Genomic DNA, 27956 nt, shown 5'->3' with positions numbered 1-27956 from the left:
CTTTTTGTTCAAACTTTTTGTTTGGATCAAGACTGAAATGAGTCTAGGAGGGTCTTGTGCAAAGCCTGGGACTCAGTGTGTGTGTTCAAGTACATTTATGTATTATAGTTTTAGCAGGAAATTTTCTGATAAAAGCAGAATGCCAAGTTTTCAGATCCAACATTAACAGAGGTGAGCACAATTTGACAAACCTTTGACAAAGCATAGGTAGGGGTCTTGCAAAGTCCAGTCTGCCGTTGGAAATATACCAGGCCGCTTGTAACTCGGGATCCCGGGCTTCAGGGCAAGCCTGGAATCAGTCCTGTGTTGAGGACATAATTATGCCTTTATTTTATATATATATATATATATAAAACTTGTTTGTTACTTGCTTATTATTATTTATTTATAATATTTTTATGCCTTTAATTGTAATTCTGGGACAGTCCTGTCATGATGTGTGCATGATGGATCTGGCAGTCTGTGAGTCTAGATGCTGTGGGAGGTTTAGGATTGTCACTGCATGCAGGATCCGAGGTTTGGTTTTGTTTTAAGAAATGTGGTGTTATTAAGAAGTAAACCCCATTTTATTTCTATCATTTATATTTGGTAGGATTTTTTTAGTTCTGAAAGAGGTTGAGTCCTCTAAAAAAATAGTTCTCAAAATTGAGATTTTTGCCTGGCTGGGACTTGTAAATAGAGAAAAACGGAATAAATAATCACTTCTTATTTCTTAGTGAAAGCAAGTGGGAGGGTTGTAGTGCAAACATTCTTCCTAATAGAACTTTCCGTGAGTGTTTTCTATTTACGTACAACAGTATTTTCTTCATCCTTTTATTGCGGACTAGCTTAAAAAAATCTGCCATAAATTCTGTAAGATAATTGTTGAAAGCATAATGCTGAATATTGTTAACACTACAGTCTTTTCTTCTCTTCCCTTACAACCCAAAACTGTTATAAGTAATTCTGGTAAAATGTTAGCACTTGATGTTCCACAGAAATAGGTAACTTACAAACATACAAGATTAGTTGTGACCCCTCTCCACGAAATTTATATCTGGGATTTTCAAACTTTAGTGGCTTTGGCAATGCAGATGTTTCTCTGACTGATGCTAAGTGGCTTTGGTCTCAGGGATCACTCTGAAGCCCAACCACAGATCCGGCTTTCCTGTAGTGTTTATGTGCTCCCTAAATGCTAATGGACACATCTGTACTACATTTCAATGGAAGAGGGGGGTAACCTCTCCATTTCACATTTGTTGCTCAACAGTTTATACAAACGGGCTGAGCTCATGTTGGAAATTCTTGGTAAAGCTCTGGGATTTGGGCAAAATTCAGTCTTCTGTCGTACTTCAGTTCTTGGCCTTTTCCTGTGCCAAACTACCACAGTTTGGACGCTTGGTTTTGAGTTTTTTTCACGTGAAAGTTTGAAGCATCAGTTTTAGATCTAGAGGATAAACAGAAATAAAGACTATCGGCTCCCAGCTTTCTCATCTGGGTGTTTTCAGATGCTTTCTGAAATGTATCTTTGATAATGCATATCATGTACTGTATAAATTTTCAGAAATTTGATTGCTCAACTCCAAAACACTTCAACATGCTGTAGAATCTTTTGTTTGGTTGCCTGTTATGTAGTGAGATAGTGCTCTGATGGTTTGAAAAATTAACTGTACACACACATCCAATTATCACTGGATATATCCGAATTTAAATTGATCGTGTATTTAAACTTTGCGAAGTTTCATCTCATATTTAAGCACCAGAAATAGGTTAATTTATAAAAGGGTTGAAAGGTCTGTTCAGCAAATTTTTAATTAACTTTGTTAATTAATTAACACTAATAATTTTTATCAGGTGCTATGAAAAATTAGTATTTTTATATTACGCTTCAGTCTGTGATAACCCTTAAAAGTGCAATTACTGTACATTTCTGCTTAAATTTTCTAAATTAATTGAAATAGTGTTAAAACCATCCATGGTACTTTATTAAGTAATTATTAAAATGAATGTCAAATGCTGATATGTTAAGAACGGTTTCCTCTTTTGATGACAATTATGCTGGTAATAAGAGAATTAGTCGGATCTCCATCTGCAGTGGACGTAGGATGTATTGACACTGAGGGCTTCCTACTATTGTTTTATAGAGTTATCAGAAAAATAGCATGCATTGTTTTTATCAAGTTAGACTGTTTTATATTTAACTTCTCCTTATCCTGTGTTTTCAAACAGTCAGGAATTAAAGATCCCTAGCAGCCACCTTGTCTGCACTTTCTAGTTCTCTTCGTGATGAAGTCGGAAGTGGGGAATTTTTAAAGGAGTACTGACGTGTGAGATTTCATGATCACACATCTATTTTCGAGGTACTTTGTCCTTAGGTTGCTTAGATGCAGCAGAATTTTTTGGTTTTCTACTTGACCTATTAAGAAAAGTGACTTGATCCTGCCTCTTCCTACATGTGGGCATTTTCTCTTCTGAAAATGAGGTTTGGATTTGTAAGAGGGAAAAATGACTTGCTACATTTTTGAGTAAATCATATAATTTCAGCAATCCTGATCTCTGTCTTCACTGTGACTTTAATCAGCAGAAATTCCCCAGTGCAGAAGCGATGCCGAGGCTGTGCTGCAGGCGGAAGCTGCAATTTTCCACTGAAGTATCATTGCAAAATGAATGGTAGCTGTGGGACTGCAGAACAAAACCACATCCTCCTTGTAGCTCAACCTCAGTGCTCGTGTTCATTTCTCTGTTAACCACTAATGCTGGGGAATAAAGAAACAAAAAGAAATGCAGAAAGCAAGAAGAAAATGTAGGTAATAGCCTAGGCTGTGGGTATCAGAGAGTAGCTATTTTACACCAAATTCACCTACGTAAGCTATGGTACCTAAGTACATAACTGAGAGCAGCATATTAGGGCTTTCAGACTGCTTAATGTCTTTTATTATCTAAACAAACTTGTTCTTTAATTTAGTTTGATAAAACAGAGAGGATCTTTTGTGTATAGGATGCAATGGCATGTAGAAGGCAGGAGGAACAGGGTTCCAAAACAGGGAGGGATTCCTGGAGATTTAGAGCAGCTCAAAGTAAAAGAATCAAATTCATATCAAATAAAAGTTGGTGGGTGTTTTTTTGTTGTTGTTGGTTGGTTGTTTTTTTTTTAAATCTTATTTTTGTCTCTTATGTTTAGAACTATTTTCTATTGTGAATATTCTTCCTGTCCCATACGGTTTAGAATGCTTTTTTTTTCTTCAAGAGCATGCCATAGCTCCTTTTTTCACCTAAAAACATGCAATAAATCCTCTAGTAGCAATGAATGAGATCAGTGTGCATGCTTGTAGACATGCAAAGATTGTACTAGAATCTTTTTATATCTTGTGACACCATGCACTAAATTCTGATTTATGTGGTTACTTGTCTAAAACTGTTGGCCTACTTTTCTGCTTACCTTTATTTCATTAAAAAAAAGTGATCATTGCTGGCATTACTTTGTCATGAGTGCAAGTAGACAGTACAATTAATACATTTGGAAAAGCAAATAAAATGAATTTTTAATAGAAAATGTACAAAGGTTTGCACTTCTTTTCCAAAATGCCTATGCAATTAATAAATGAGACATTTCAATGAAAAATTTAAATGAAATAAATGCAAAGAAAATGGAAGAGAGTCATATTAAAGAGAGCTGTACTATGAAACATTCACTGTTCTAAATGCCAGGAACAGAAAGCGTCTGTTTATTATATATTGTCCTTAATTTATTATCATTCACAGTATGATAAGAGGTTTACAACTTCTTTTTTTTTTTTTTTTTTTTTTACCAATTACAAATAAGGAGGTGAATAAAAGTATGTAAGTTCCTTGAAAGGAATTTATTTTTTGAGGCCATACTTCTAAAGAAAAACCAATGGCAAACCAGGAAACCAGAACATTCTGTTTACAAAATGTGAAAACACTTTGACTAATAAAGAAAGTATTGGAAAATTTAATAGCAAACTTTTTTTTTTTTTTTTTTTTTTACTGAAAAGTTAACTCAAATGTCTTAGCATGTTTCCATTCTGTTTCTAGGATACTTCTCCACCAACTTTAGCAGAAAAAATCATGTATTTATTGCACTTAAAAACACACTAGTTCTGGTTTGTACAATCACTTTAATAAAATATTAGCTGTACTGATTTGCAACAGGAGACATTTATAAATTCATAAACACTCAAGTCTTTGGCATTTCCATTTTCACAAAAATGGGAGCCACCTCTTTTGATTTCTATTCTGTTGCTTCTTTACTAGTTCCTTATACTCGTTTGACCTTAGAAACCTGGGAAAAGAGTCCTTTGCCATGAGACTATAAATTAACCTTTGAGCATCATCAAAGCAACTGAGGGTGGGCTCGGAGATGTTCTGAGAGATGTGGTTTCTGGTATGGAAGTCAATATTTATCTGTAGGAAGAAAGGAAAAAATCAATTTCAGTTTGACTGGAAAGCTGAGGTCTGTGTACAGGACACAGTCAGCAGTTGAACTTCCTCCCAGATATCCTGGCTGATGCAAATTAGTAGGGAGGTCTTCTCTTCTTTTCTAGCATGCTGAATTTTGCATTTTATTTGGTTCTTTAAAAGTTGGCATCACTGAAAAAAAGAATAGGAAAACTTGCTTTTGATTATCTCATCTTGCCAGACAAAATCCTATGAAGTACAGTTTACTACTAAGTAAATTAGAGATGAAGATATTCCATGTCATTTTAGGTTTGGGCCTTACTCATTTTGTAAGGATTTTTTGCTCTTAAAAAGTAATTAAATGGATTTTGATCATGCATAAGATGTGGAGACGTTCAAAGCATGGTCACTGTCAAAAGCAAAAAACATCAGCATTAAAGCTTGTCAGGAATCACACATCTAAGCAACAATTAATTAACAATTTGTTCCTCCACAATGAGTTTTGTTTTTTTAAATAATGATAAAATGGAATGCTGTGATAGAAATTTTTGCAAATTTACATTTTAATATTCATCATGGCAAAAATACCTGTACAAAAGAAAATGAACAAATACAGTCATTAACATCCCAATATGCTTGTACCTAGAATATGAAGGAAATGATGCTTATTGTATGAAAACTGTTAGGGAAAACAAATTGTATTGAACATATATTTCCTTAAATCATAAGACAAGTTTCTGAAGGCGAGATAAACACATGCCCCATGTGAAGAATGTATTTGACATATTGCATTTAACCATAAGAGGTCTTTGTTTGCTTCAGAATTTCACAGTGTTTTCCACCTGGTAAATAATTGTCATAAAAATGGAAGAGAAACCATGTTAAACTGTGTTTTCTGTCATTCCAGGAATTTTGGACCTGACCTTTCCATTTTATTCCCATCTTCAGTGAGTACCCAAAGTACAAGCAAAAAAAGTATTTACCTCCTTTGGAGCATCAGCTTCTATAAAGTCAGAATAAATCCTTTGGGCTTTTAAGGTGATCTTGGTGGAGGACTTGGTTTTTTTGAAGTCCTCACAAGCCAGCCAGAACTCTACGTTCTCCTCACTGAACTCTGACTTCAAAAACTTCCTAAAAGCCTCCAAGCCATCTGGAGAAAAAATGCATGAGATGATGGGTAGAGGAAAGCCAAAAGACCAATGCAGTTTATATATGTGTGTGTGTGTATGTATATACATATACATGCAGGGTATGTAGTGTCACTTATGTTTCTGATATTGTCTGTCATCCAGGAGTTAGCCCAAAGAGGCTGTTGGGTGGGAAATAAATAACAGAATAAACGAGCAGTGGTAGGGTGTTGATTGGATTTCTTTCAGAATTAACTGAGGAATATTCCGAGTACCTTCCCAGTGTGGTTTGGTGTCTCTAATGCTGCTAGTTCAAAAGGAGATCTAGGGCATGTTGGTCGCTGAGGATTTGAGGCTGACCCCTGGACTAAGCAGCACAATGAAAATGAGTTCTTACTGCGGTAGCGTGCTGCTTGTAGAGCTGAGGTTAGCCAGGCCAGACAGCACCTTCATCTCCTTTCAAGGAATGAGTCTGAATTTGAGTCAAGCTCAGATGCCTCCAGCCATAGCACTGGTGTGGCTCAAAGCACGTGGCGAGTTGGGTGGGCACCAGTGTGTAAACATGACGGCAATGTCTGGGAATTGGTTTGACACGTGGTTGTGTTCTGTTTAATATTTTTCAAGTACTCCTTACCTTTATTAGCTAGTAGTGTGTCCACAGACTCAGACGAAGCCATTGTTTCCTCGATGTTTGACCTGTGGAAACAACATCTATCCTTGAAAATAGCATTGCGATCTTTTGCCTGTGCAGGCTGCGGTAGCTACTCTATTATTTGGCTATTCATTGAGGGAGCAGGGTAGTTCATATTACCCTGCCTACTGAATAGCAGAAAGTCAGCACAAAGTGTGACACATTTTTCTTTTCTTTTTTATTTTTTTTAAGCGTGTAGAGAAACATATAGACTCATAAAGTAGAATATTATTTAACATTGGCAACTTGATCATTCACCCAAGAGACAGCAGTAATAGTGCTTGCAATTGGTTAAACTATAAAAAAGGCATAGGAGGGATATAAATGTTCTGGAGCATATACTGAATTTCTTCTCAAGTTCAGATGAATTAACCATTAATTTGACACTTTTTTTCTTGGAATGATTAGAATTATCTAAACAGCTAACATGCTAACGGTGGCAGGATAACAGGCATTTTTTCAGTTTCTTAGTGGTATAAAAAATTGAAAAAATTCTTAGTTTTTGCTCTTTGTAACTTGCTGTAGGCTTCTGTTAGAAACAAGACACTGAACTAAATGGAGCCTTGCTCCTGCCTCGGTGCTCTGAAGAAGTCCAAGGTGGCTCGGAAGCAAGGCGTAGTGTGAAGGCCAGCAGCGGGCACCCGCAAGCTGTGACAGGCAGAAGGGTGTCAGATAAGGGAACTGCGTGCTAAGTGGGGGGATTTTTTTTTTTCTTGTAATGTGGGAAGGCTTCATTCATATTCAGTTCAGACCATCTCATGCTGCTTTTGTTGAAACTGTCATATTTTATACAAATAGCTAGAGAGGAAACCAACTTTCTAATCCTGTGGTTATCTGTCTCATATAGGTTGTGATAGTGGGGAATCTGAAACTTAATTTACGTTCTATGTGAACATAATAGTCACTTGACATACTGGCAGCTCTGGAATCATTTGTGTTCATCCTCTTTCTCATTTGGTGGTAAGAAAGGGGAACTGGAAAATTCGGAAACATTTTGTTTCAGTGCAGAATCAAAACAAATCCCTGAACTTTTACCAGAAACAGAAATCTTATTTTCTGATTAGTCCTTGTTCCTGTTCAAAAAAAAAAAAAACTCAAAAATTAATTTTTGTGGAGGTTAGTCACTCTGTACTGAAAGGTTTTTCTAAGCTGGTCTTTTTGGTTTCAGACATGCAAATTCAGGGAGCATAGCAGTGTTCTGCCTCCGGCCTAGGCCGCAGCTGGTGTCCCTGAGGGCAGACAGGCCTAACCGAAAGTACAGGAGGTCGTCGCCGGGTTGGAAAAGAATCACAGTGCACTAACTGACTAACTGGCCGTGATACCGAAGGGTGGGAAAACTGGGTGTGCTGAAAACGGGGTGGAAAAGCTCTGCTGGAGCACCAAAAATGGGGCTGAAAAGGCCTCTGCTCTGCTGGAGCACCTGCTGGAGCACCTGCTCGAGCGTGCTGTGCTGCTTCCTCTGGGCTGGACTTGTGACACTTACACAAGAACACTTAGTTTGTGCCACTGTGTGTACCAGTAATGGTATTACAATTGTAAATGTATCAAAAGCTAATGTGATGGCATCATGTCATGTAACTGCAGTTATATTTATAAAAATTACAATTGATTTTTGCACTGACAACTTTAGGAAGGAAGCATTTTTGTAGTTGTCAGTTCGCTTGTATCCAGACTGCACAGAATGATACTCAAACACAATTAAAAAATATATATTTATACATACATATGCACACATACAGGAGGGAAACTGGAGTGCAAATATATTCAGTCTGGATTAAAAATAAATGAAACCTAAATGTAGCATTATGTAGTACTTTGTGAGGTGTCGTGTGCTAATGGGATTAATCAACAGAGAATTTCTTTTAGTTACTGTAATAAACTAATCAAATATAACAAATTTTGGGGTGCTTCAGTGAACACTTAAGAACTTTCCTGTCAAACAAAAAAGCATAATGAAAGATGAAGACAAGACAGTATGAACCTAATTCGGCTTCTCTCCCTCATGAGTAATGTTATTTAATTTAATGTTTGTTTATCTCTTGGAGAATGATCTCACTGATCTCCTTGGATTTACTTGAATAGGAATAGCAAGCAGAATTGACAACAAGGAACCGAAATCGTCATATAACACTATAAAGGGGGAGAGAAAATAAAAACTGTCCAGGTCATTCAAAACCCAAGGACCATCCCACAGATCTTCTAAGATTAAAATAGGCATAAAAAACAACTCACTTCACTGGCATTTTTGTTCCACTGTCTGCCTGTCACAGGTAGAGCAGAATTTCTTTTTCTGACTGATCTTCAAGCTGAAGGTAATGTGACAGCAGGAACAATACAATTAGCACATGAATCACCAAAGAGTACGATGCAAATTGAAAAGCTGTTTATAACACCCCCTTTAAATTTTTCTTTCAGAAATGCAGCTTATTTTTCACCAGAAAAATAAAACAGAAAAGTAGAATTTCACCCTTCTATCTTAATTTACCAAAAGTAGTTTTAATTAAATACAATTTATATGCAAATATCTTTTAAAACATTTATGCTCTGAACAACATCTTATCAGAGAAATCATCTTGTGTTTGGCTTACTGAGAGTGGAAAAGAAGGAAGGAAAACAGATTCAGTGCACATAACTAGCAATTTTTTCATCATATTTATTTGCTCTTATGTTGTATCATGTAGTAGCATGTTGTAGCATGTAGTACATATATAACTTATCCATTACCTTATACATCTTGAAGGTCTAAGGCCCTTGTACCATTCTCTGTTGTTTATTCAAGCAAGACTGCTCACATTGATACTGCTACAAAGAATGATATCATGTGATATTTGAAAATTTTGATGTGATTTCTTCCACTCATTCTGTGTTGTTCCCTTCTAGGAGCACCATTCTGCCCCAGAAAAATTCTCATATCATTTTGTCTTTTGCTCTTGATGTGATCTCTCTGCTCTTTCTCTATTCTTTCCTCCTTAGCTTTTTTCTTTCTCTTTGTGCTCCTTGCTTTCCTGAACAAGCAGGCTTCCTGGCTGGTTTCCTGCCTCCCTCCAAATCATGTGCTGCTGCATCATCCTTTGCTCAGCCAGTCTACCCAGCTTCCCTTATTCTTCCTTAATGGAGGGGAAAATCTATATGTATTTTAGCTTAAGGAACATATTAGTAAAAGAACAAATGGTTATAAACAGACAGTGAGTAATTTTAGGCTGGAAATCAGGAGGCTTCAGAAAGCGTCATTGTTAACGGTCTCCCAGTAGGATTTTTGTCCTCTCTACTCCTCTGTTCTTCAAAGACAGAGCTTGATATATTTATGAAAGAGATTGTTTTACATTATTGCCTGTGATAGTAGAAAACTAGAAATGATGACCCAGTCCTACTTTTTTAATGCTAAACAAGATTCATGGCAGCAAAATCTGGATCTTGTTTTCCTCCCGTTTCAAATTTCTTACCTTCAAATCCACCTGCTTCTGCAAGTAATATTAGAATGACAGAAATATGAACTATCAATCTGATTCTCTACAGTGCTTCTCATTTCCCTTAATTAGTTATTTTGTCTCATTTCTACAGAATATTTACCTTGGACTATAACATAGTGCCAGACAAAACCAAAACCCTTTCATCCATTATGTTATTAAGACTAACTTCAGCATCTTACAGGCAGGGGGCAAACCTCCAGTATCTGAATTTACATTAAATTATTTGTGACTGATTCAGTCACAGGTTTGAGCCTGGTAAAAGAGAATAAACATAGTACAAAATGTAAACGATATTGATTTATAGAGATTGTGGCTAGACAGACTGTAAATAGTTAAAACTTGAATTTTCTAATAGTGAGACATTTTTAGTTTGTTAGTTACTGTTCAATGACTGTTGAAATCTTGTTTCTTTATTTTGTGGTTTATGATCACTGATTTAGCATTTTAATACAGAAATAGAAGGCTCTGCAAAGCTGAACATACGTATTTTTGGCCAGTTTTCACGTAATCAACATATTTGTTATTAAATAATAAGACTGTGATTTCATAATTTGGAGATGAACTTGCTAAATCCAGCATGAAGATAGTGTATATATAATGGTAAACAGTGTGAACAGTAAACAGCCTATAAAGAGTGTCTGAACGTATAATTAAAAAGATGCATTTATTGTGTTATGCTCTTAATCTCTTCTATGGTGTAGAAAAAATATTTTTTTCCTTGAGAATAGAGCAAGATATGGTAAATGTAATTGTGAAATCTATTGGAAAGCAAGACACGAAGGATAATAATTTAGATGCAAGGGCTCAGGTCTTAAAACTGATACTGAACTGCTAGTTGGGGATACTGCTGGATGCTCTGTAATGTAACTTCCATTTGCAAGTAATTGCCTCATTTTCAACATCATGATTTGCTTAGTCTTTAGGCATCCAGAGAAGATGCTTTCAGGCTCAGTATTACTGCCTTTACTAGGTGCTCACACCCACGAGTGTTCTGACTAGCACACAAAGTAACTAGCTGGACGCAATCAGACTGCTATTGCATTTTAAGGGATACTTATCACTGGAAGCTGGCAACCGACAGGCAGCTCCCAGGAACCTTGGGAAGCACAGTACCACCTTCTCCATATCATCTGCCAGCATGCGGCGTGCCCCAGCCTGTGTTTAGAAGAATGTCTCTGGTGTAAATAGGATAGCTTAAGCTCCCTGGCCCATTTGGGCCTTTACCTTGCTTGACTGGCAGCCACATGCTATTTCTGTGCTGATGGTTTGACGAAATAGATGTCAGCTGGCCAGGTACTTAGGTGAGAACCTGATCACAGTTCACAAAAGAGCAAATGAGAGACTTTCACCATCGTGTAATGTGCTGCCCAGTGCCTGCTTAGTGTATGTAAGCTGATTGTATTCCGAGTCCTCAGAAATACAATCTATTTCAGTTATCGTTTTAGCAGCATGTGACTCTTGCAAAGAAGATATAACAGTCATCACCAGGTAGTAGGCCTATTCTTATTATCCCGGTACAGATATCACAACTATACTATACCGAAGTTAGACAGTCACCTCTTCCCACAATGACTAGCTGTTAGTAAAAGAAGTTTAAGAATTTGTCGTATAACTCCTCTGTTTGGAATTTAATAATTTCTGAAAAGGAACCCTAATATTTTACTGAAATTTCATAAGGAGAATAATTGTCTCGGTATTACAAAAAAAAATCCATCAGCTGCTTGTGCAGATGTGTTAATTATTCATAATATACTGTATTAAGCAAACAAAGAGAAATATGAAGATGTACTAGAGATGGGCTGGAAATTACACATAGAATTACTTCCAAACTTTCTGGAAATCTGGATCCAGCTGATGTTGTTGATGCTTGCAGCTTCAGTTCACTAATAACCCAGACTGGACTTGCAAAGTAGCTCAGGCCCATATCTGTTTAGCTAATTTCAGTGTATTTAAAAAAAAAAAATCTATGAGGCTTCTGACTTGAAACTGTTGACTGTGCTATGGATTTCAGAGACTCGTGCCTTTGACAGGCTGTAGGAGAGCTAGAACTGTAGGAAAGGGAATGTGGATCTATCAGTTGCACATTTCATCCTTTGCTGACGTTACCTAATAAGAACCATTGATTTATTAAGTATTTGAATCTTCTGAACTTTAAGGCTTACCTCTTGACTTTTTAATGGTATTTGTCTTTTATTTTTATGTATCCTTATGCATTGGTTTCACTAAGTTATCTGCCTTTATGAAAAGCTATTGGCTGATTAGGGAAATTAGGCAAGTCATTTTGTGTTCCACTGAGCCACACCTGAGCTAGATACTTATCTCAACAGGCAGCATAAAACATCTGCTCATGTTCAAACTGATGGTGTATTAGCCTAACATATCCCTTGCATTCATATATGTTCCTAACAGGGTTGCCTTGTACTCACCTTGTACTCAACGTGAGAAAAGGTCACACTCTCCAACAGCAGTTTTGGCGTTTCCCCTGGATCAGGTTCAATATGTCATTGCCCTTCAGCACCTGGCCTCTGTTGAATCCATTCCACACCGAGCCTTGTTGGATAGTGTTCTGTATAACATAACCTCAGCAGAAAGGTTAATGTTCTCTTGGTCTAAGTAATTCAAGTAAATGTGGACTTTACTACCTTTCTTATGTCAGGAGAAGCCAAGATGAGCGGAGTACTGCCGACATCCTAGTAAAAGGCAACCACCTGTCATACGGGATGCAAATACATTTTAATCACAGCACTATGCAAATGTCTGCCTTCCACCTTCTAATAGCACGGTGCGGTCAACTTACTACTTTTTTTTTTTTTTTCCATGTGAATATCTCTTTGGTGTGCCACTGAGGGTTTTTTTTGCATAAGGAAATAAGCTATTATTTTCCACCCAAGCAAAGCATGCCCTTCAGGTAAAAGATTTGATTTCAAGAACAATCTGTCAAAATGTTTTACATCATTCCAGGCTCCTTATATGCATGATTTCCAAGTCCTATACTAACACAAATCTACAGTAGAGGAGAATTGACAATTCTCAAGAAAATGTGCAACCTTGAAGATTCTTGTTTAGCACTTGCTGGCAGATTGTTTGTCACAGATCATGTCCTGGATGAATGAGCTCTTATTTATATAGCATCAGACTTCACAAAACTTCAGTTTGCGAAAGGAACCTATATAGTGCAAATGTAAAAGACCGTTTTGTGACCTTGTGCTTGGAGATGGGTATGAATTGCACCAACACAAGAATGTATGAAAGGTAGGCATGATGCCTCAGAAGGCTCTTGAACCATAATTCCCCATATCAGTCTTCTCTTAAGTGGTGCCTTGCTGGTGGTGGGTCCCAAGCCAAGCTGTGCTAGGTAATGGATGAAAAGGAAAACCAAAATATAGGTGTTCTTGGTTGCCTTATTTTTGTAAAGGACTATTGGAAGTATATCTCTCACTTCTCCTGTGTGCCTGCACTCACGTCACCTGTGCAAAGTACGTGTATGTTGTAGAAAAGCTCTTACTGCGTTCCCCAGAGGGGAACAGTCCACATTAGGATTCAATAGTAGCTTTAAATTTAAAATGGGTCTGGAAAGTTGTGTAGAAACAAGAGTTTCTAAAGTACAAGCAAATGGCATGGTGGAGAAACAACAGTTTAGGACTTGTCATTATGTTTGGCTTCAGCTTAATCTTCTGTCCTGTTTGAAAACTGTGAATTGCCGTCCATAGGATTGTATTTCATGCTAGTGAATTTTAGCTAAGTTTCATAATGAAGGCAAAGATAAAGTCTAAATTATAAACCTTGTGGTTTAGATAAGCAGGGAGCATTTACAAACACAGTTCTATATGGTTGGTGTAAAAAAAATGGAATGTAGCAACAAGGCATTAGCAAGAAAAAAGTAGGAATGGAGGCAAGCTGGATGCTGTATAAAGGAAAGTTATTTATATCTTTGGCACAGAGCCACACAGGAGCTTAAAGCTTATTTGATTGAGGCATTTGGCTGTAATGTAAAAAACAGAGAGGGATCTAGGCCAGGTATCTGAGCAAGGTGTATGTGTATGAGCATATGAATCACTGAAGAGAGGAAGATGATACTATGCATTTTTTTCATTTTTTTTGACAGTAAGTGTGGAAAAGAATTTGGAAAGGAGAGGGAACTGCATTCAAAGCAGCAGTCAACTAAAGCAGGCTGAGCAGCTGGGGACAAAAAGAAGAGAGAAAAAATGACCTGCCTTTTGTGAGTCACTTATAAGCTGTAGCATGTAGAGGCATATAAGAGCCATACTACCGATTGCCTACATTAGTGGAAGATAGAAATCTATCCTTTCCTCTGAGATTCATTATGTTAGATCTCATTCTTCCTGTTCCTTGTCAGTTCAAACATTAGTTGTCTTTTGCAAATCAAATCCTAAAAGACAAAAAAAAAAAGATGTATATATGTGTATTTTGATCTCCCTCAAGCTAACTAGGAATGGCAGATAATAATTTTAGCTAATTCAATGCATCTAATCAGACCTGGGTATCCAAACAGGCAACAAACCTTTATGCTACACAATTCAGTAGATTATTTCCCTCATACATTTGGTCTCAAGAATTCATATGTGTAAGGAGTAAAGTGAAGTGTTTTTGTAGGGGTGAAGTATTGTATTGATAAGAGGAGTATTTTGAGAGCTCTTACTGAATGCTGAATGGCGCACACACATCTAAAATGCTGCTACATAAAATAATTCCCAATAAAAATACATGCCCAATAGGCTTTGTATGTATTATTTGCACTAGGTCAGATAAACAATTTACGTAACTATGACATTGATTCTGCCAAACCTACAGAAACCTAACTATGATTTCTGGCTCTGTTCTGAGGTTTATACTATAAATACACCAGTGCAAGGCTAGCCCTCAGTCTGATCAATCCTGTCTCACTGACTCCTGGAAAAGCATCACAGACTTGTCCTAAATCTATGTTTAGTGCGTTTTCCAGAACTATAGTAGAGCACTCATTTTTCTGCAACTAAAAGGAGCCACTTCTAGAAAAGAACCCTTTGCCAGATAATTATGTTATTTTGGTTTATCTTTGTGCCCTTTGTTTTCCTTTCTCTGAATTTATCTCGACTGTCTTCTTACAGTAGTTCCCATGGCATTAGTCTGCTGTAAATTTAGTTCTGGTTCATAATTATCTCTGAAAAACATACATGCATAAATAGCTACCAAGAATATCTTATTTGTTTGCTGTCATTATAAAACTCATAAAAGGGACTAGCACTGTCAGTACCACAGAGTGATGGTTTTGAGGAAGGCCTCCCTGGAGATAAGCAAAATTTTCCATGTTTCTGTGAAATGAAACAAAGGGCGCCTGCTTACTTATATTTATCATTACAGACACTTTTGACTAACAGCTGGGGTTTTATTGCTGAGAAGAAAATGTCTTACTCAAAGCACTATATTTGTCGTTTGTCTGGGTTTTGGATGAGTATTGAATATACACATTCTTTTAAATTTATTTAATCCATGGTAAGAGTAAATGTCCAGATTCTTAGCTGGTATGGAGGAACATAATCACAGCGGTTGAGAATCTAGCTGCAAACATGTAGGTCTTATGCCTGTGTTGTAACAGACCCACTGCTACCTCCCAAGTGAACTACCAAGTGAGGCATTTGGCACGGTATCATTCAGATAGGTGAGCACACAAAAGAACATTTACGGTGCAGTAATGGCTACTCAGTTTTTGTGCACAGAGCTACATATTGTGAGCAACAGTTAATTTAGCTGTTTAATTGGCTCCATACTTAGCTTAGTGTGGGGGGAGAAAAGGAGGGTTGCTTGTAGACAGACACCATGCAAGACTCATTGGGCAAAAATAGTGAGACCTACAGTAAAGGATGGCTGCGTAGCGATGCACAAGGCAAGAAGGGGATAGGCAGCATGTAAAGGTTTAGGCAATTGTGAAGTTAAATTTCCCAGACAGTCTTCAGACATCAAAACCTTAGGGCCAAGAGCTGAAAGTGTGTGAGGAGCTGGACATGCAAACAAATGAGGAAAAAAATGACAGTCTTCTCTACATGTTTGCAGAAAAAGGACTCAGAGTGAGTTGTTGATACGAATAATACCCAAATAGGGTAATAGCTACTCCTTTTTAAGGGTTTGAACAATTTGATTATACCACAAAGAATGGAATTCCTTGAGGTGGTCTGTTCTCTATGTCAAACAAAGTTAGTAATGCAAATCATAAGAAAATGCATATTTTAAATACCTGAGAACTCTGGCACCATTGCTGGTGATATTAGAGATTCCTTAATTAAAAGCAGGATTCTGGGGAGAATTGATTCATGTTTAAGGGAGACGCAGTCAAAGAGCAAGGGTAAATTGACTATCTAGACAAATACACTGACTTCAGCAGTGACATTGGGTTAGAAAGTTGCGTTTCGCTGCATTCTCTCCTTCATGTGACACCTGTAACAAGGACAACAGGAATGTTGACGATTCTTTAAAAATGGAGGCTGACAAGCTCCAAAGCTGCACTTTATATTGATAAGGGTGACTGAAGTACAATATCAACCTACTAAAAACATTCAGTTTATTTCCGAATCACTGTGCCCAGTTTCTGACCATTTACAGTCTTAGAAATAGTGACTGCAGCATTCACTCGTGTGAAACTTCTGCCCAGAGTTTTGGGGTTAGGGTAGAGTAATGGAATAAATCAGGAAGGATCACACTCTTCAACTGCAAATGTTTTCTATCTATTTCACAGGTAAAATGAAGAGCTTGAAGAACACTGATCCCAGGTCATTGCCACTTGGCAGCATCCCCTGGTGAGTTCTGCGTCTCTGTGCTTTGCATACCACTTTTGATTGAAACGTTATTGATTACAGCTACTATTTAATTATAAGTGAAGTGAAGCCTCCATGTTTTGTTGTTTTTGTTGTTGTTGTTTTTAATCAACGTAATAGTGATAAACTGAATCCTGACAACTTTTTAAGTAGATCACTTCAGATTTATTGAAAGTTAGTAAAGCAGACGCTGAAGTCCTCAGAACAAGCAGTTCATATATACTCTGAATTAGTAATGAGCATAAAATTCATGATGAGCTGCACCTCATCACTTTGACCACGTAGTGGAAGAGAAAGAAAAGGGAGAAAGCTTAAATTCTATGCAAGGTGACTGAATATACAAGTCACAGTTCCAACTAAAGCCTGCAGTCACTTAGTTGCTGAACAGAACCAATGTTTAAGATTTTAAGAATTTCCCCATGTTTCTAAATATGTCTGCATCAATCCTGAAAGAAAAGGACAGGGTGGTTGCATATGCTTGCTACGAAAATGATATGCATGACTTTAAACAAATAAAATGGGGGATTCTTCCTTCCTCTTCTATACCCACAGAGTACATTAATGACAGGTAGAACTGAACGTTATTCTACTTAGTCCAAGAGCTGTTAATTTTCAGACGCTTTTTCAAAATAAAAGGCAGAAAAAATTTAGAACAAAGTTAAGTAACAAAGCTGGTATAACATGAATATTTACAAATAAAAGTAAAAATATTTATATATATACATTACTTGATATTAACACACATTGCGTTAAAATAGCATTCTTGGTTCTTAATTGCTGCTCGTTTGCTTGCAAAAAAATTAGAACACATTTGATGACAAAGCGAATTTATACAGAATAATTTAAATAGAGAGAACAGACACACATAATAAGAAAACAGTATAAAATGTATCCCTATAAAAATTAAATAGGCTTTCTTATGATTCTCTTAAAATATGCAATAGCTACATTTTAATTATGCAGTGGCTGTAGTTAAAATCCATATAATTTTTACATTTCACCTAACTAATGTTCCCATGTGTTTTGCAATATGAGAAATACCACAAATATTCTGTGCTTAGTGTAGGGAATACTGCAAAAACAAAGTTATGTGCAAAGGCTATGTATATAGATTCAAATTGTGATGAAACTCTGTTTTAAATAATACAGGCTCAGAATATATGATGGATGTTATCAAATGGCCTTTTAAACAACATTTTCATGTTGGAAACAGATTCTTCTTTCAGATATGATAACAGCTCTTGACTGAGTTTAAAAAAAATACTGTACAAAAGGTTCACACAACATGTCTTGGCAATATATAGTGCCCACTTAGCTACAATAAATGAGATTACTCACTGGCTACAGAACTGTGACCTGGTATAAATGCATGCAATTTTGCTTTCTACATATTTACAACAGCTAACGATTTGGATTTTAGAACACACATACAGTTTGCTCGCAGTAGCTAGAATTTGTAAGGGTTGAGTTTCCTGTTACCAAACAGTAAAGTCTGGTCGCACACCCTGGAAATCATTGACCGTAAAAGATCGTGACCTCCTCCTAAGAGTGGGACGACTGGGATTTCTTCCCTTAACCAAATTTAAATAAGGATCCGATCTTAGGAAACGCGGATAGCTGTCTTGCTCCATCAGCCTGTAGACTGTGTTTTGTGCTGCATCGAAGGTGGTGATGACAGGCTGTTCAATATTCTGACTTGTAACTTCTTTGGTTTGGAAGTCCAAATTCACCTGGAGAATGAGGAAAAGTGTATTTCTTTAATGTACATTAATGTATTTCCTGTGTTATTATCCGTAGCGATGATACTGTACTTGGGTGAAAGTGTTTTCTGGTAAGAGGACTTTGAATCCCTTATACAACTGGGTAGGAATGCCACAGAATTAGTTGAATAATGGCTGTCAGAAAGTCTTCACAGACATGTCACTGGTACAATGAAAAACTGGTAAAATAACTGTTAAAATAAAACTGATCCAGTTTGCTGTGATAGCATTGGAGTAAAAGTGACTTGCTAACAGTGATCTTTATATAGTTCCTGTTGTCAAGCTTTGCAACAGCAGCCTAAGGCAGAACTCCCTCCATTCTCATTTAGGATTCATGTGGACTTCATCTCATTAGAATATGCTGGTGCATATTTGAACTTTCTAGCTCCTGTATAGAGTTTTGGTGGCAAGAAGGTGAGAAAATTCTAATAATTAAAATAACAGGTTTCTGGAGGCTTTAGAGATGTGGAAAGCATATCAGAATCATCCTTTATTCCATGTACTGTTGGATTAATCCTGGGAAGATTTACTTAGTATGAGGGTTTTATTGAAGTGTCAGATACAGGTTTGAGCATGCTATTTTGAAAGAAATGAGAAATGCCTGATCCAGTCAAAAGTCGCTTCAGTAACACGCTCTTTTTTAAGGAAATGACACGTGTCATTTCCTTAAAGCTATAACAAATAGCTTAGATCTAAAAACTGAAGAGTAATTAATGATGGTAAAACGGTCCATTCCACCAGACCTATGACTTTAAGATCCTATTTGACTATGCTCAGTAAAAAAATGTCTGTAAAAGAGGACAAGAAGGACAAGACTGAAGGACGAGAAGTCAGAGAGGAGATGCAAGTTCCAGAGCTGAGTGGTCTGCAGGGAGATGCTGCTGGCTGGGCTCAGCTGCTTGGTTGAACCCAAGGAAGGAAGTCTCACCAGAGCCATCTGCTTTCGCACAACAGCACCCACACCACATGCACCAAACCAAAAGTACGATAGTTAAAGAAATCATTCTGTTACTGTTGGTCAAAGTGTGACTTTCATACCCCATCCCCTCTCCAGCTTGCGTCCTGCTCATCCTTTTGCTTATGTCACTCTCAAGAGTTGATAGTATCAGTGCTTGCCGCCCTACCATAATTGCTTATAGACTGATCTGCTGCCACTGATGGGTTGCACCTCAAATAATTATGGGTTTTTCTTTTTATGTAAGGTCCACCCCGCTGAGATGCTGCAGGAAAAGAAATAAAAACGGCTATAAGTTTTGCAAGTGGACCTATCAAATTGGCCCCCTGTCCTAGCAAAAGCAGATCTGAACCTTAAAGATAATCTGTGGGAATTATGGGTGGAAATTACACCATTTTGCAATCTTCTTAAAATAAGAATTAGACCTTTTTAACCCTTGTTACAGGGAAGTAGCAGTTAGGGTTTAACTTCTATTCTGACAAATAAATACAAAAAAAATAGTAAAAGTAATAATAGGAGTAATAATAATACAGGGGAAAAGGAGCATTAGCAAGTGACATATTTCATCTACTCAAACTTGATAGAATTACATGAAATTGGAAGTCCAAAAGGCCTTTTGAAGAAGCTGATCCTGATTTCAGTGACAGTTCATCATTTCTCAACCTCTTCATCTCCTTCCTAGACCAGGCAAAAAATGTTCTTTTTGCTCATTTATAATATGATTTCTTTACAATACATTTCAGCAATGTGAAGACATAAATATGAAGACTTTGTACTACTACAGTAACACAAAAAGGCCTTAGTGCTAATGAGGACTGACATATTAACTTATTTGTGTTTGTGCTGTCAGTAACATAGTGAGAATGCTCAGCCAGAGCTTTGGCTTTGCAGGGAGATCAATCAAGAAAAGTCTATGCTTAAAACATTATAATTATTACTTTAAAGGACATGTTTAACTTAAAAGTTTCTTCTACTCTCCTTTAGTCTTTAAAATAAAAGTTTCTGAGTCTCAGCTATGTAATCATTTAATAAATAATTGCTAGTTAAAGAAAATGAAAGAATTATTCTGTTGTTCTGAAGGCAGCTTTAAAGACAGATAATACTTTTTCACGAACACCGGTTGGTAAGTCCCCATGGCAACATTAACATTTATCATTAATATTTTTCCTTTAAAATACTCTGTGTGTATGTGTATGTATGTATATATTTATGTGTGTATGTATATACACACTGCCCTTATATATATTCTATATATATATATATGTATTCTATATAAAAGTAGCCTGTATATAGCCATCGTGGCTCCATAGCTCCCTAGGAATCTTTGATTCCAGAGATATAACATTTACACTTAAAAGAGTAAAATGAGTTGTTTTTTGCCTGTAACCAGGAGCTGGAGGACAGCAAGAATAATCTATGCAGTTGCTTCCAGGCTTCCTTCCAAAGTTTTGACATTTAAGATACTGTCTTCTTAAGTCAGTGAGTACACAGTTAACTGTTGCCACTGCTTCTGGGCATGCTCTTCTTAAAAGCCGATTTCAACAGATGCAGTTGTGACAAATATTGTGTACACTGAAGAATGTTTTTACTGTACCTCTTTTGGAGCATCTTTTTGTATGAACGTTTCATAAATGGTCTTAGCTTTTGGGAAAAGTTCATGTGTAGTTTTGCTTTTCTTGTAATCCTCGCAAGCTATCCAGAACTCGATGTTCTCCTCGCTGAACTCAGTTTTCAGAAAGTTTGTAAAGGCATCCAGTCCAGCTATAGAAAGGAATGTTGAATTGTGTTAAATATATACTTATCAGACAGTTAATATTTTCAAACAGTCTATGCAAAGTAACAAAATGGGTTGTGATCCCTTTGAGTTACATCCTATTAGAGATAATTTTTTTAAATTACATAAAGGTTTTTAATTTAGTGCATTTCTTTGATTATGATCCTGAATGCTGTAACTCCCATTACAGAATTCTCAGCATCTGTAAAAATTTATTACCAAGACCTTATGAATTTATAGATGGAAGCAATCAAAAGGTCTAGATGAATCTGGAAGTGATGGATTTTGCTCCAGCTGAATATCAGATTTAGGTTAACACAAACACTGTTTAAATCTTTGCTCACAAGTAGACTGCTCTCCAGTAACATTTTTTCTTTTCCTTTTCTTTTCTCTTTTTCTTTTTTCTTTTTGTTTTTCTTTGTTTTATCCTAGTGTTGATCACATGCTGAAGATATTTTATTTCCTAAAGATGCTTAGCCTGGGTAAGTAATGCAATTGTATTGGAGTCAACTGTTCAAGGAACATATTTGAAAACCATAGTGTCCAGCAGTGCAGTGGGATCATACGTGCATCCATCCAGAGTGGGAAGAGGGGGACATATGTGCATTTGATAATTATGTAAGCAATGGGCCCTTGCAAACAATGGCCAGTTTGGATCCTATCACTGTTTTAGAAACCAACTGTGTCAAAAGTTACAAGTTCTTCTTTTAGGTACATAGAAATTTTTTTTTTTTCATTTTTAAGTTTTTGGTCTTGCCGTCAGGAATATTTGAGCAATGTTCAACTGAAGGTGATGTAATAAGTCTTCCTCATACCCATCATGAAAAATCAATTATTTGGCCAAATGTTGCCTCCTATACCTCTTATTATATCTGAAGCAAATGATTTCTGCCTTGGGACTCTTTATATTTCTACGAACATATGGCTAAATACTCTCAGCACTGAGTTCACCTGCCTTTCACCATTGTTTCTTAAGAATTTAAAACCACTGAAACTGTTCTGGAAGGATTTATCTACCTGAAAGAGGGTAGTAAAATGTAGACCAGAAATAGGCAATGGTCTGACATTTCCAGACATTTTAGATCTTCTGAAGTCCATTTAAATATCTCTTACTTTCCCAAGGTTAACAGAAGTGTTAAATAGGGTAGCTCCAATGTAGCAATGAGAAATAGACATTTATAAGAAGCAAGGACTCCCCGTTTTCTATGTTTAAATTGATATGTTTTACTAAGAGTAATGTGTCCATAACGATAATTCAGAGTTCTAGCCTTCAGACAAACTCACAATGCTAATAAGCTGTTTGATTATGAAGTTCAGAATCAAACTTGCATATATTGTACAAAGATGCAGGCCAAAGATGCGATATTGATTTCCATGCAAACTTGGATTTTTTCCCTATTTTTATATTTCTCCTGATAAAAATATAGAGGCACTTTCTGTCTGCAAGTCCTCTTTTTATTATAAGCTCATTTTAATACTGCCTGTATGCCACACATGGCTAGTTATCCCTAGTAGGAAAATAATCACTATGAAGTATTTTAGAACAAAAAAATTACTGCTTCGTGCCAAGTACAATAATAATAATAACACAAAAAGTCATTTTCAGCCTTCATTATACAAGCCTGCCAATAAGACAGGACAGAAACAATACAGTGGGATTCTAGGCAGAGGCAAAATGATGGATGAGACAATAGCCAGCAGATATCCAAGCATTTTTTAAACTGTCATTCAGTATTTTTATGCTAATATAGCAGTTACCTCATCAGAAAATAGCTATTCTTCTTGGCAACGTCAAAAAATTTAGTCCAGAAAAGATAATATCAGTTTCTGTTAATGTGAGTGCTGTTCTAAGTAATTTATTAGTATGCCACTATTATAATGGATTTTTCCAAGTGCCTGATAAGAATTGATACAGCAGAAAAGCATGTTATTCATAATAGAACAATTTAATAACTTTTGGCTGCCTTTTACTGTTTATTGCAAGAAATCTTCACTTCCTGTTATTTGGCTTTGTTCAGCAAAATACCCAACTTAAAAGTTATTTTCAACTATTTTCAGTAGTTGACAGCATGCTATAGCCTAAGCACATGAGCAGAGCAGAAACACATGCTGCTATAAATGACCCATCATACCTAATTTAGGTAACAGCCATGTCTACTTAAATGCACAACTGGATTTTGTAATTTTCCATCATAATAGTCTTCAGGAAGAGGAAAAAAAAAAAAAAAAAACTACTAACCTTTCTGGGAAAGCAATTTGTCAAAAGATTCACCCCATTTCACTGCTTCTTCAGGAGACACACTGTTTAAGAAACAAAAGATGGTTTTGAAGAGTTGTATGTATTGTGTATATACAAAGCTATTTTGATAAACGTTATAAATCGCTGTTACTGCTCTACACTGTTTCACAAAGTGTTTGATTACATTATATTGCTAAAGGAACTCTTTATTTATTATTATTATTAGTAACTCTACTACAGACTTCAGAAACACATGGCAAAATTTTTCCTGCCATTTTTCATGCAGAGTTGCACTTTTTTCCCTTTTAAAAAAAAGGTCAGAACAGAGATTTTTCTCTTCAGTGTCTGTGTTGTACTACTAATCTTTAAGGAAATAGAGATGATGCAGTATGGCAAAACTTACAAGGGAAGCCGTTCAGACACCTATTTAAGTGTAAAAAATACTCTTGCAGAGATGCGGTTTTGAATGCACGGAGTCTGAGGCTGTGTTGCCACAGCCTATTTTTAAAGAACTACGGGAAATTCTATAAGCTGAAGATGAAGTTGTAGCACTATGATTTAGGTGACAGTCTTCTAGGGTAACAGCACATACAGTCTGCTTTGTTCACCACAACCGTCTTTCAAATATCATGCTATTCTGAGACACTGAACTCTATTTATAAAACTCCACATATTCATCAAAGATGCTAAGTTACACGTATTTTTCATTGATTTCAAATATTCTGTCTTAGAGAACAATACAGAGAGGGAAAAACAATATCCTACTTCATTCACCCAAATGAAATTTTCAGGAAGCACTTTTTATGTGTGCTGTACAAATTAACCCTGAACAGTACGTTGATTTTTGCAGACCAGAGCTGGCGCAGGCCTGGAATTAACTTTATGAGGCCAGGACTATGGCTTAGTTCTAAGCCTGAAGGCGAAGAAGGAGTATTAATATTTAGAACCATTTTTGACGTAGCACAGCATTGTACACTGAAACTGTCAATGTCCTAATGTAAGCAACTTGTCCAGGGTTGATTGATAGTGGGGCTGAGAACCAGAACAATCTGTTCTTATGATTGAACGATTCTGGAAATGATTTCTTTTTCTTGCCTGATGCTTACGTATGCCCTGTAGCCTGATTTTACATAGCTTGGGCTTCCTTGGCAAAATCTCTAAGACCATGAATTTTAGAGGAAGGGAAATTCTAATGACTATGGGTAGGAATTTAAGTCAGTAATGATCTTGGTTTTGTACAAAACTGAAAGGAGGGTTTCTTTATTTTTTTATAGGTGTCATGTGTCTCCTTCCTGAAGTCATTGCTTATAGGAATGAAATTTTTAGCTAGGGAAAAATAAACAGATCTCGAGCGTTACAAATGCAGGAGACCTGAAATTTTTAAAAAAATAATAAAAAAGTAGGCCAATAAAGTAGGGGAATTCTTGAGTGGGGGGAAAAAGAGAACTCACTCCCTTACAGATCTTTTTTAATCATGGGAAGTACAAAAAGTGCAGTTCTCCGAATTGTGTGTACTCATACGTCTGGGAACAATGGATTCCTACAGCTAGAGAAATGAATTTTTAAGTAGTGAAAGATAAACCCTGACAGCTTCAGAGCACATATGCAGTCCAAAACCAGTTTCTCTTTTATTCAATTGAATCCATGTTAGTCAAGCATCTGGCTGAGAGTAACATGGTAAAGTGTTGGTCTGGTAGAAGAGGGAAATTCTTCAGAGAATTCCTTATCAATATTGTATCTGTGTCTGAAAGTGCCTTTTCACAGCTGATAAGAATGCTTTGATGGCTCTGTACTTTGTATGAGATGCCCAAGGGTAATCAGCCACTTAAATAAAAATGAGTATTGGAAATGTACGGTCTACCTACAGGTGATATGGAGATTGTACTTTCTATTTTTAGATACAGTCTTAGCACAATTTTACACGTCTGGAACCGAGGTACTGAAAAAGGTTGTTCTCAACACGGTTTTACCTTTGTTCATAATTTCAAGGTCTTCTATTTTTGAGTGAACTGTAAAACCATTGTATTAAGTTTTCTGCCAACAGCAGCACAAGAAAGAAAGAAAGGGGGGAAAAAAAAAAAAGTAATGAAATCCCCTGGGACGGTAGAGTGGAAAGTCTTCCAGATCACGAGTACATCCCTTCATTTGGATGCCCATGATATTTGGACGTGATACCAACAAACACCACCTAATTAACCAGATGCGTAGGTGCTTAAACAAGGTTCATCAGGCTTAACAAGACCAAAGAATGACATGAGAATCTCTGAAGTGATCTGTGATGGAAAGAAAAGAACTACAAATTTTTTAGGCCGTGGAGTTGCAGTACATTTGCAGTTCTTTTCAGTCAAGACCTACAAATGTAATTCTTAGTATATCACTGAGATTTTGGTATCCTAGTGAAGTCAGGAACTAAGCTCTTAACGAATTTAACAAAAACAAGATTTCACCCTGAAACTTAATAGAAAACAGTGTAATAGAGATGATATTACAGCAGTGTTTAAACATCGGTATTTGTATTTTGGAGACAAGACAGTGTTCAGTCAATTACTGCAATTATTGAGGAACTATAGTTCCATCCAGTATTAGACATGCATCACAGAATTCTTTGGAAAACCTGTTTTCCAGTAGCTATATGATTTCCTTCAAAGCAATAATTTGTCAGCTTCATTTCTGAGTCAATGCTTGCTCAATATAGTCAGTGGATTAAGAAAAACACTGTTGACATGAGTAAAGGCTTTTATGCATATGCGTGTGTGGGTAACCAGTCTACACTTAGTGGTATGAAAACATTAGTGGTGAGTTACCTTGGTGTATACCAGATAATTCTATATCGTCTGTATGCTTGGTTTAGGTAGCTGATTTTTAAATGAAATAGATCTTGAAAGCATTTCTCTCTGCCAAGTCTGAATGCAGAAATGTTCTGAGTCACACTTCCTGGAAGGAATCCCCGTTGTTGGTCTTTTATAATGCCTACCTTGATGCTTTCGTCAAGTTTCCAGGTTTACCAAGATGTTCACCTTCGTGGTATTCAGATCTCTGCAGGAGAAGGCTCAGCCTATTTCTCTTCTGCTTTGTTCTACAACAGAATTCAGGTAGCTTTTAGATCAACCTCATTTAAAGGTTTTTCCAAACTCTTTCTTTGAATAAGAAAAAGATACTCTGCCTCTGCATCACAGACCCTCAAATGTTCACTTACAGTAATATTTTGTCAATCTCCTATTTATGTTATTCACATTAACGAATTTCTTCTTCTTACATTAACATGAATTTATATGCAAAGCATTGGCAAAGAGAAATGGACATCTCTCTGTTTTCAGCAGCTCTTTCCCTTGTTTTAAAGATAGGAGGGTGAAATTTCATGTTAGAGAACATGAACGCAACTCATGAACACATGAAACAGGTGACTCAGTATCTTCTACTTTTAACATTTTGCAAAGAAAAGGGAAGTATTGCTTCCAGACATTTGAAATCTTTAAAAAAGAAAGTTTCCCGGATCATATTAAGGCTTTAAAAAGCATTTCTAGGAACTTTATGAAATCTTCCTTTCTTATTTGCTTAGTTTATTTGTTTCTTGTTCTTAAAATAAAATAAAATAAAAATTGATGAATTAATATTTTATGCATACAACTCCCAGGCTTGTAATTCATGAGTTTTCACATATATTGGCCAGAAATAAAAATATCTGTGCCCTAAATTCATACCCACGAGCTATGTTAGAAGAATCCTGTATATAAACAGAGCACTCAAAGCGTCAGCATGACCTTAAAACTTACCCAGCCTTGCTTGCTTTATTTGGCTCTTCCTTAACTGCTGACTTCGTGACTTTGTAATAGGATTTATCCTTTGAAGCAGAAATGTTTAGCTGGGGGAATAAAAGAACTGGGTTCTCCATCTTCTTCTAAAAAAGCTTCCCAGTTTTAGAAAATGTTTCTTTAACTTCCTTACAGCAGTTTCATCTGGTGTAACTGGCGTGCTCAGGAAGGCGTGCTCATGCTGTATCGGGCTGCGTTGCCCCCAATAGGCTGTTAGGGTTCCCAGAGCAGGTAGTGGAAAGAAGGAGGTTCTCCACCTCCGCTGTCACTGCAGCTGCACACACACAGGACTTTAAGTAGAGTTCTGTTTTTACAGTCGTCATTTAGGGAAGTGAGATTACAACTTTGCAAAATGGCTGTTGATCATACGGACAAACGCAGCTACCGGCAGAGAGCAACTCCTGCTTTTGTGCTTGCAGAACTTGATATTTTAGTAGACTTAGGCTGGTACCATCATTTTCTTCCAAAGACCTGTGAGAAGTGTATATAGCTTCTCTAAAATGAACTTTAAAGAGAATCAGTTTGCATTAAAAAACATGCAAAATTTTCTTTAAGCTCTTAGCAGAGCTTCTAGCTGACCTTTAACTGCTTTCTGCAGTCTCAGATGCCATATGCTGGACACAAAGTTAGTTCTATCTGCAATGTGCTAAGCTGAAACTGGGGGGTTCTCAGTCTGTCCTGCAAGAGCTTGATGATGTTGTGGTTAATCAGGTATTTTTGTAAGCAGAAATTTTAATTTTTACACAATTTTTCAGAAATGTTGAACGCCTAATTTCAAGCTTGTCCCCTTAAAGCTTCTCATTTATCTTTTATACCTGTGGCTTTATTTTCATTTACAATCCCCCAGCCTGGATAAAATGTCCTTCAGCACAAAATTTGTGATTTTTTCTCTTTTTGGCAGTAAATAACCAAAAAATTCTT

General features: G+C 36.6%; 2 protein-coding genes across 3 annotated transcripts; both read right to left on the bottom strand.

The window, feature by feature from the left end:
• Positions 1 to 2223: 2223 nt before the first annotated feature.
• On the bottom strand, positions 2224 to 13451 carry RGS21 (regulator of G protein signaling 21). 2 transcript variants are annotated; one of them, XM_080602284.1, is made up of 5 exons: positions 12113 to 13451; positions 8449 to 8522; positions 6160 to 6221; positions 5382 to 5548; positions 2224 to 4404 (listed from the first exon to the last, which is right to left on the bottom strand). In XM_080602284.1, the coding sequence occupies exons 2-5, from the start codon at positions 8457 to 8459 to the stop codon at positions 4201 to 4203; spliced, it is 444 nt and encodes a 147-aa protein (XP_080458410.1). In that variant the 5' UTR covers positions 8460 to 8522; positions 12113 to 13451; the 3' UTR covers positions 2224 to 4200. The 2 variants fall into 2 exon arrangements, with proteins under 2 accessions (XP_080458410.1, XP_080458409.1); XM_080602283.1 differs by lacking the exon at positions 12113 to 13451 and adding an exon at positions 8941 to 9871.
• A 3186-nt stretch (positions 13452 to 16637) lies between these two features.
• RGS18 (regulator of G protein signaling 18) lies at positions 16638 to 27345 on the bottom strand. The gene is made up of 5 exons (XM_080602278.1): positions 26997 to 27345; positions 26198 to 26299; positions 23224 to 23285; positions 20805 to 20971; positions 16638 to 18225 (listed from the first exon to the last, which is right to left on the bottom strand). The coding sequence occupies exons 1-5, from the start codon at positions 27113 to 27115 to the stop codon at positions 17971 to 17973; spliced, it is 705 nt and encodes a 234-aa protein (XP_080458404.1). The 5' UTR covers positions 27116 to 27345; the 3' UTR covers positions 16638 to 17970.
• Positions 27346 to 27956: the final 611 nt, after the last annotated feature.

This window comes from Anser brachyrhynchus, assembly GCF_964034855.1.
Source record: "Anser brachyrhynchus genome assembly, chromosome: 8".
Lineage (NCBI taxonomy): Eukaryota > Metazoa > Chordata > Aves > Anseriformes > Anatidae > Anser > Anser brachyrhynchus.
The sequence above is the reverse complement of the archived record's forward strand: the minus strand, read 5'-3'. Positions and strand labels throughout refer to the sequence as shown.

Coding starts and splice junctions, on each gene's coding strand:
- RGS21 (XM_080602284.1), bottom strand. Junction 5,549..6,159: donor CACACTACTAGCTAATAAAG/GTAAGGAGTACT, acceptor TTTTTTCTCCAG/ATGGCTTGGAGGCTTTTAGG. Junction 4,405..5,381: donor AAGCTGATGCTCCAAAGGAG/GTAAATACTTTT, acceptor TTCTTCCTACAG/ATAAATATTGACTTCCATAC.
- RGS18 (XM_080602278.1), bottom strand. CDS start 27,115: ATGGAGAACCCAGTTCTTTTATTCCCCCAGCTAAACATTTCTGCTTCA. Junction 26,300..26,996: donor AATAAAGCAAGCAAGGCTGG/GTAAGTTTTAAG, acceptor ATTCTGTTGTAG/AACAAAGCAGAAGAGAAATA. Junction 20,972..23,223: donor CAAATTGCTTTCCCAGAAAG/GTTAGTAGTTTT, acceptor TCCTTTCTATAG/CTGGACTGGATGCCTTTACA.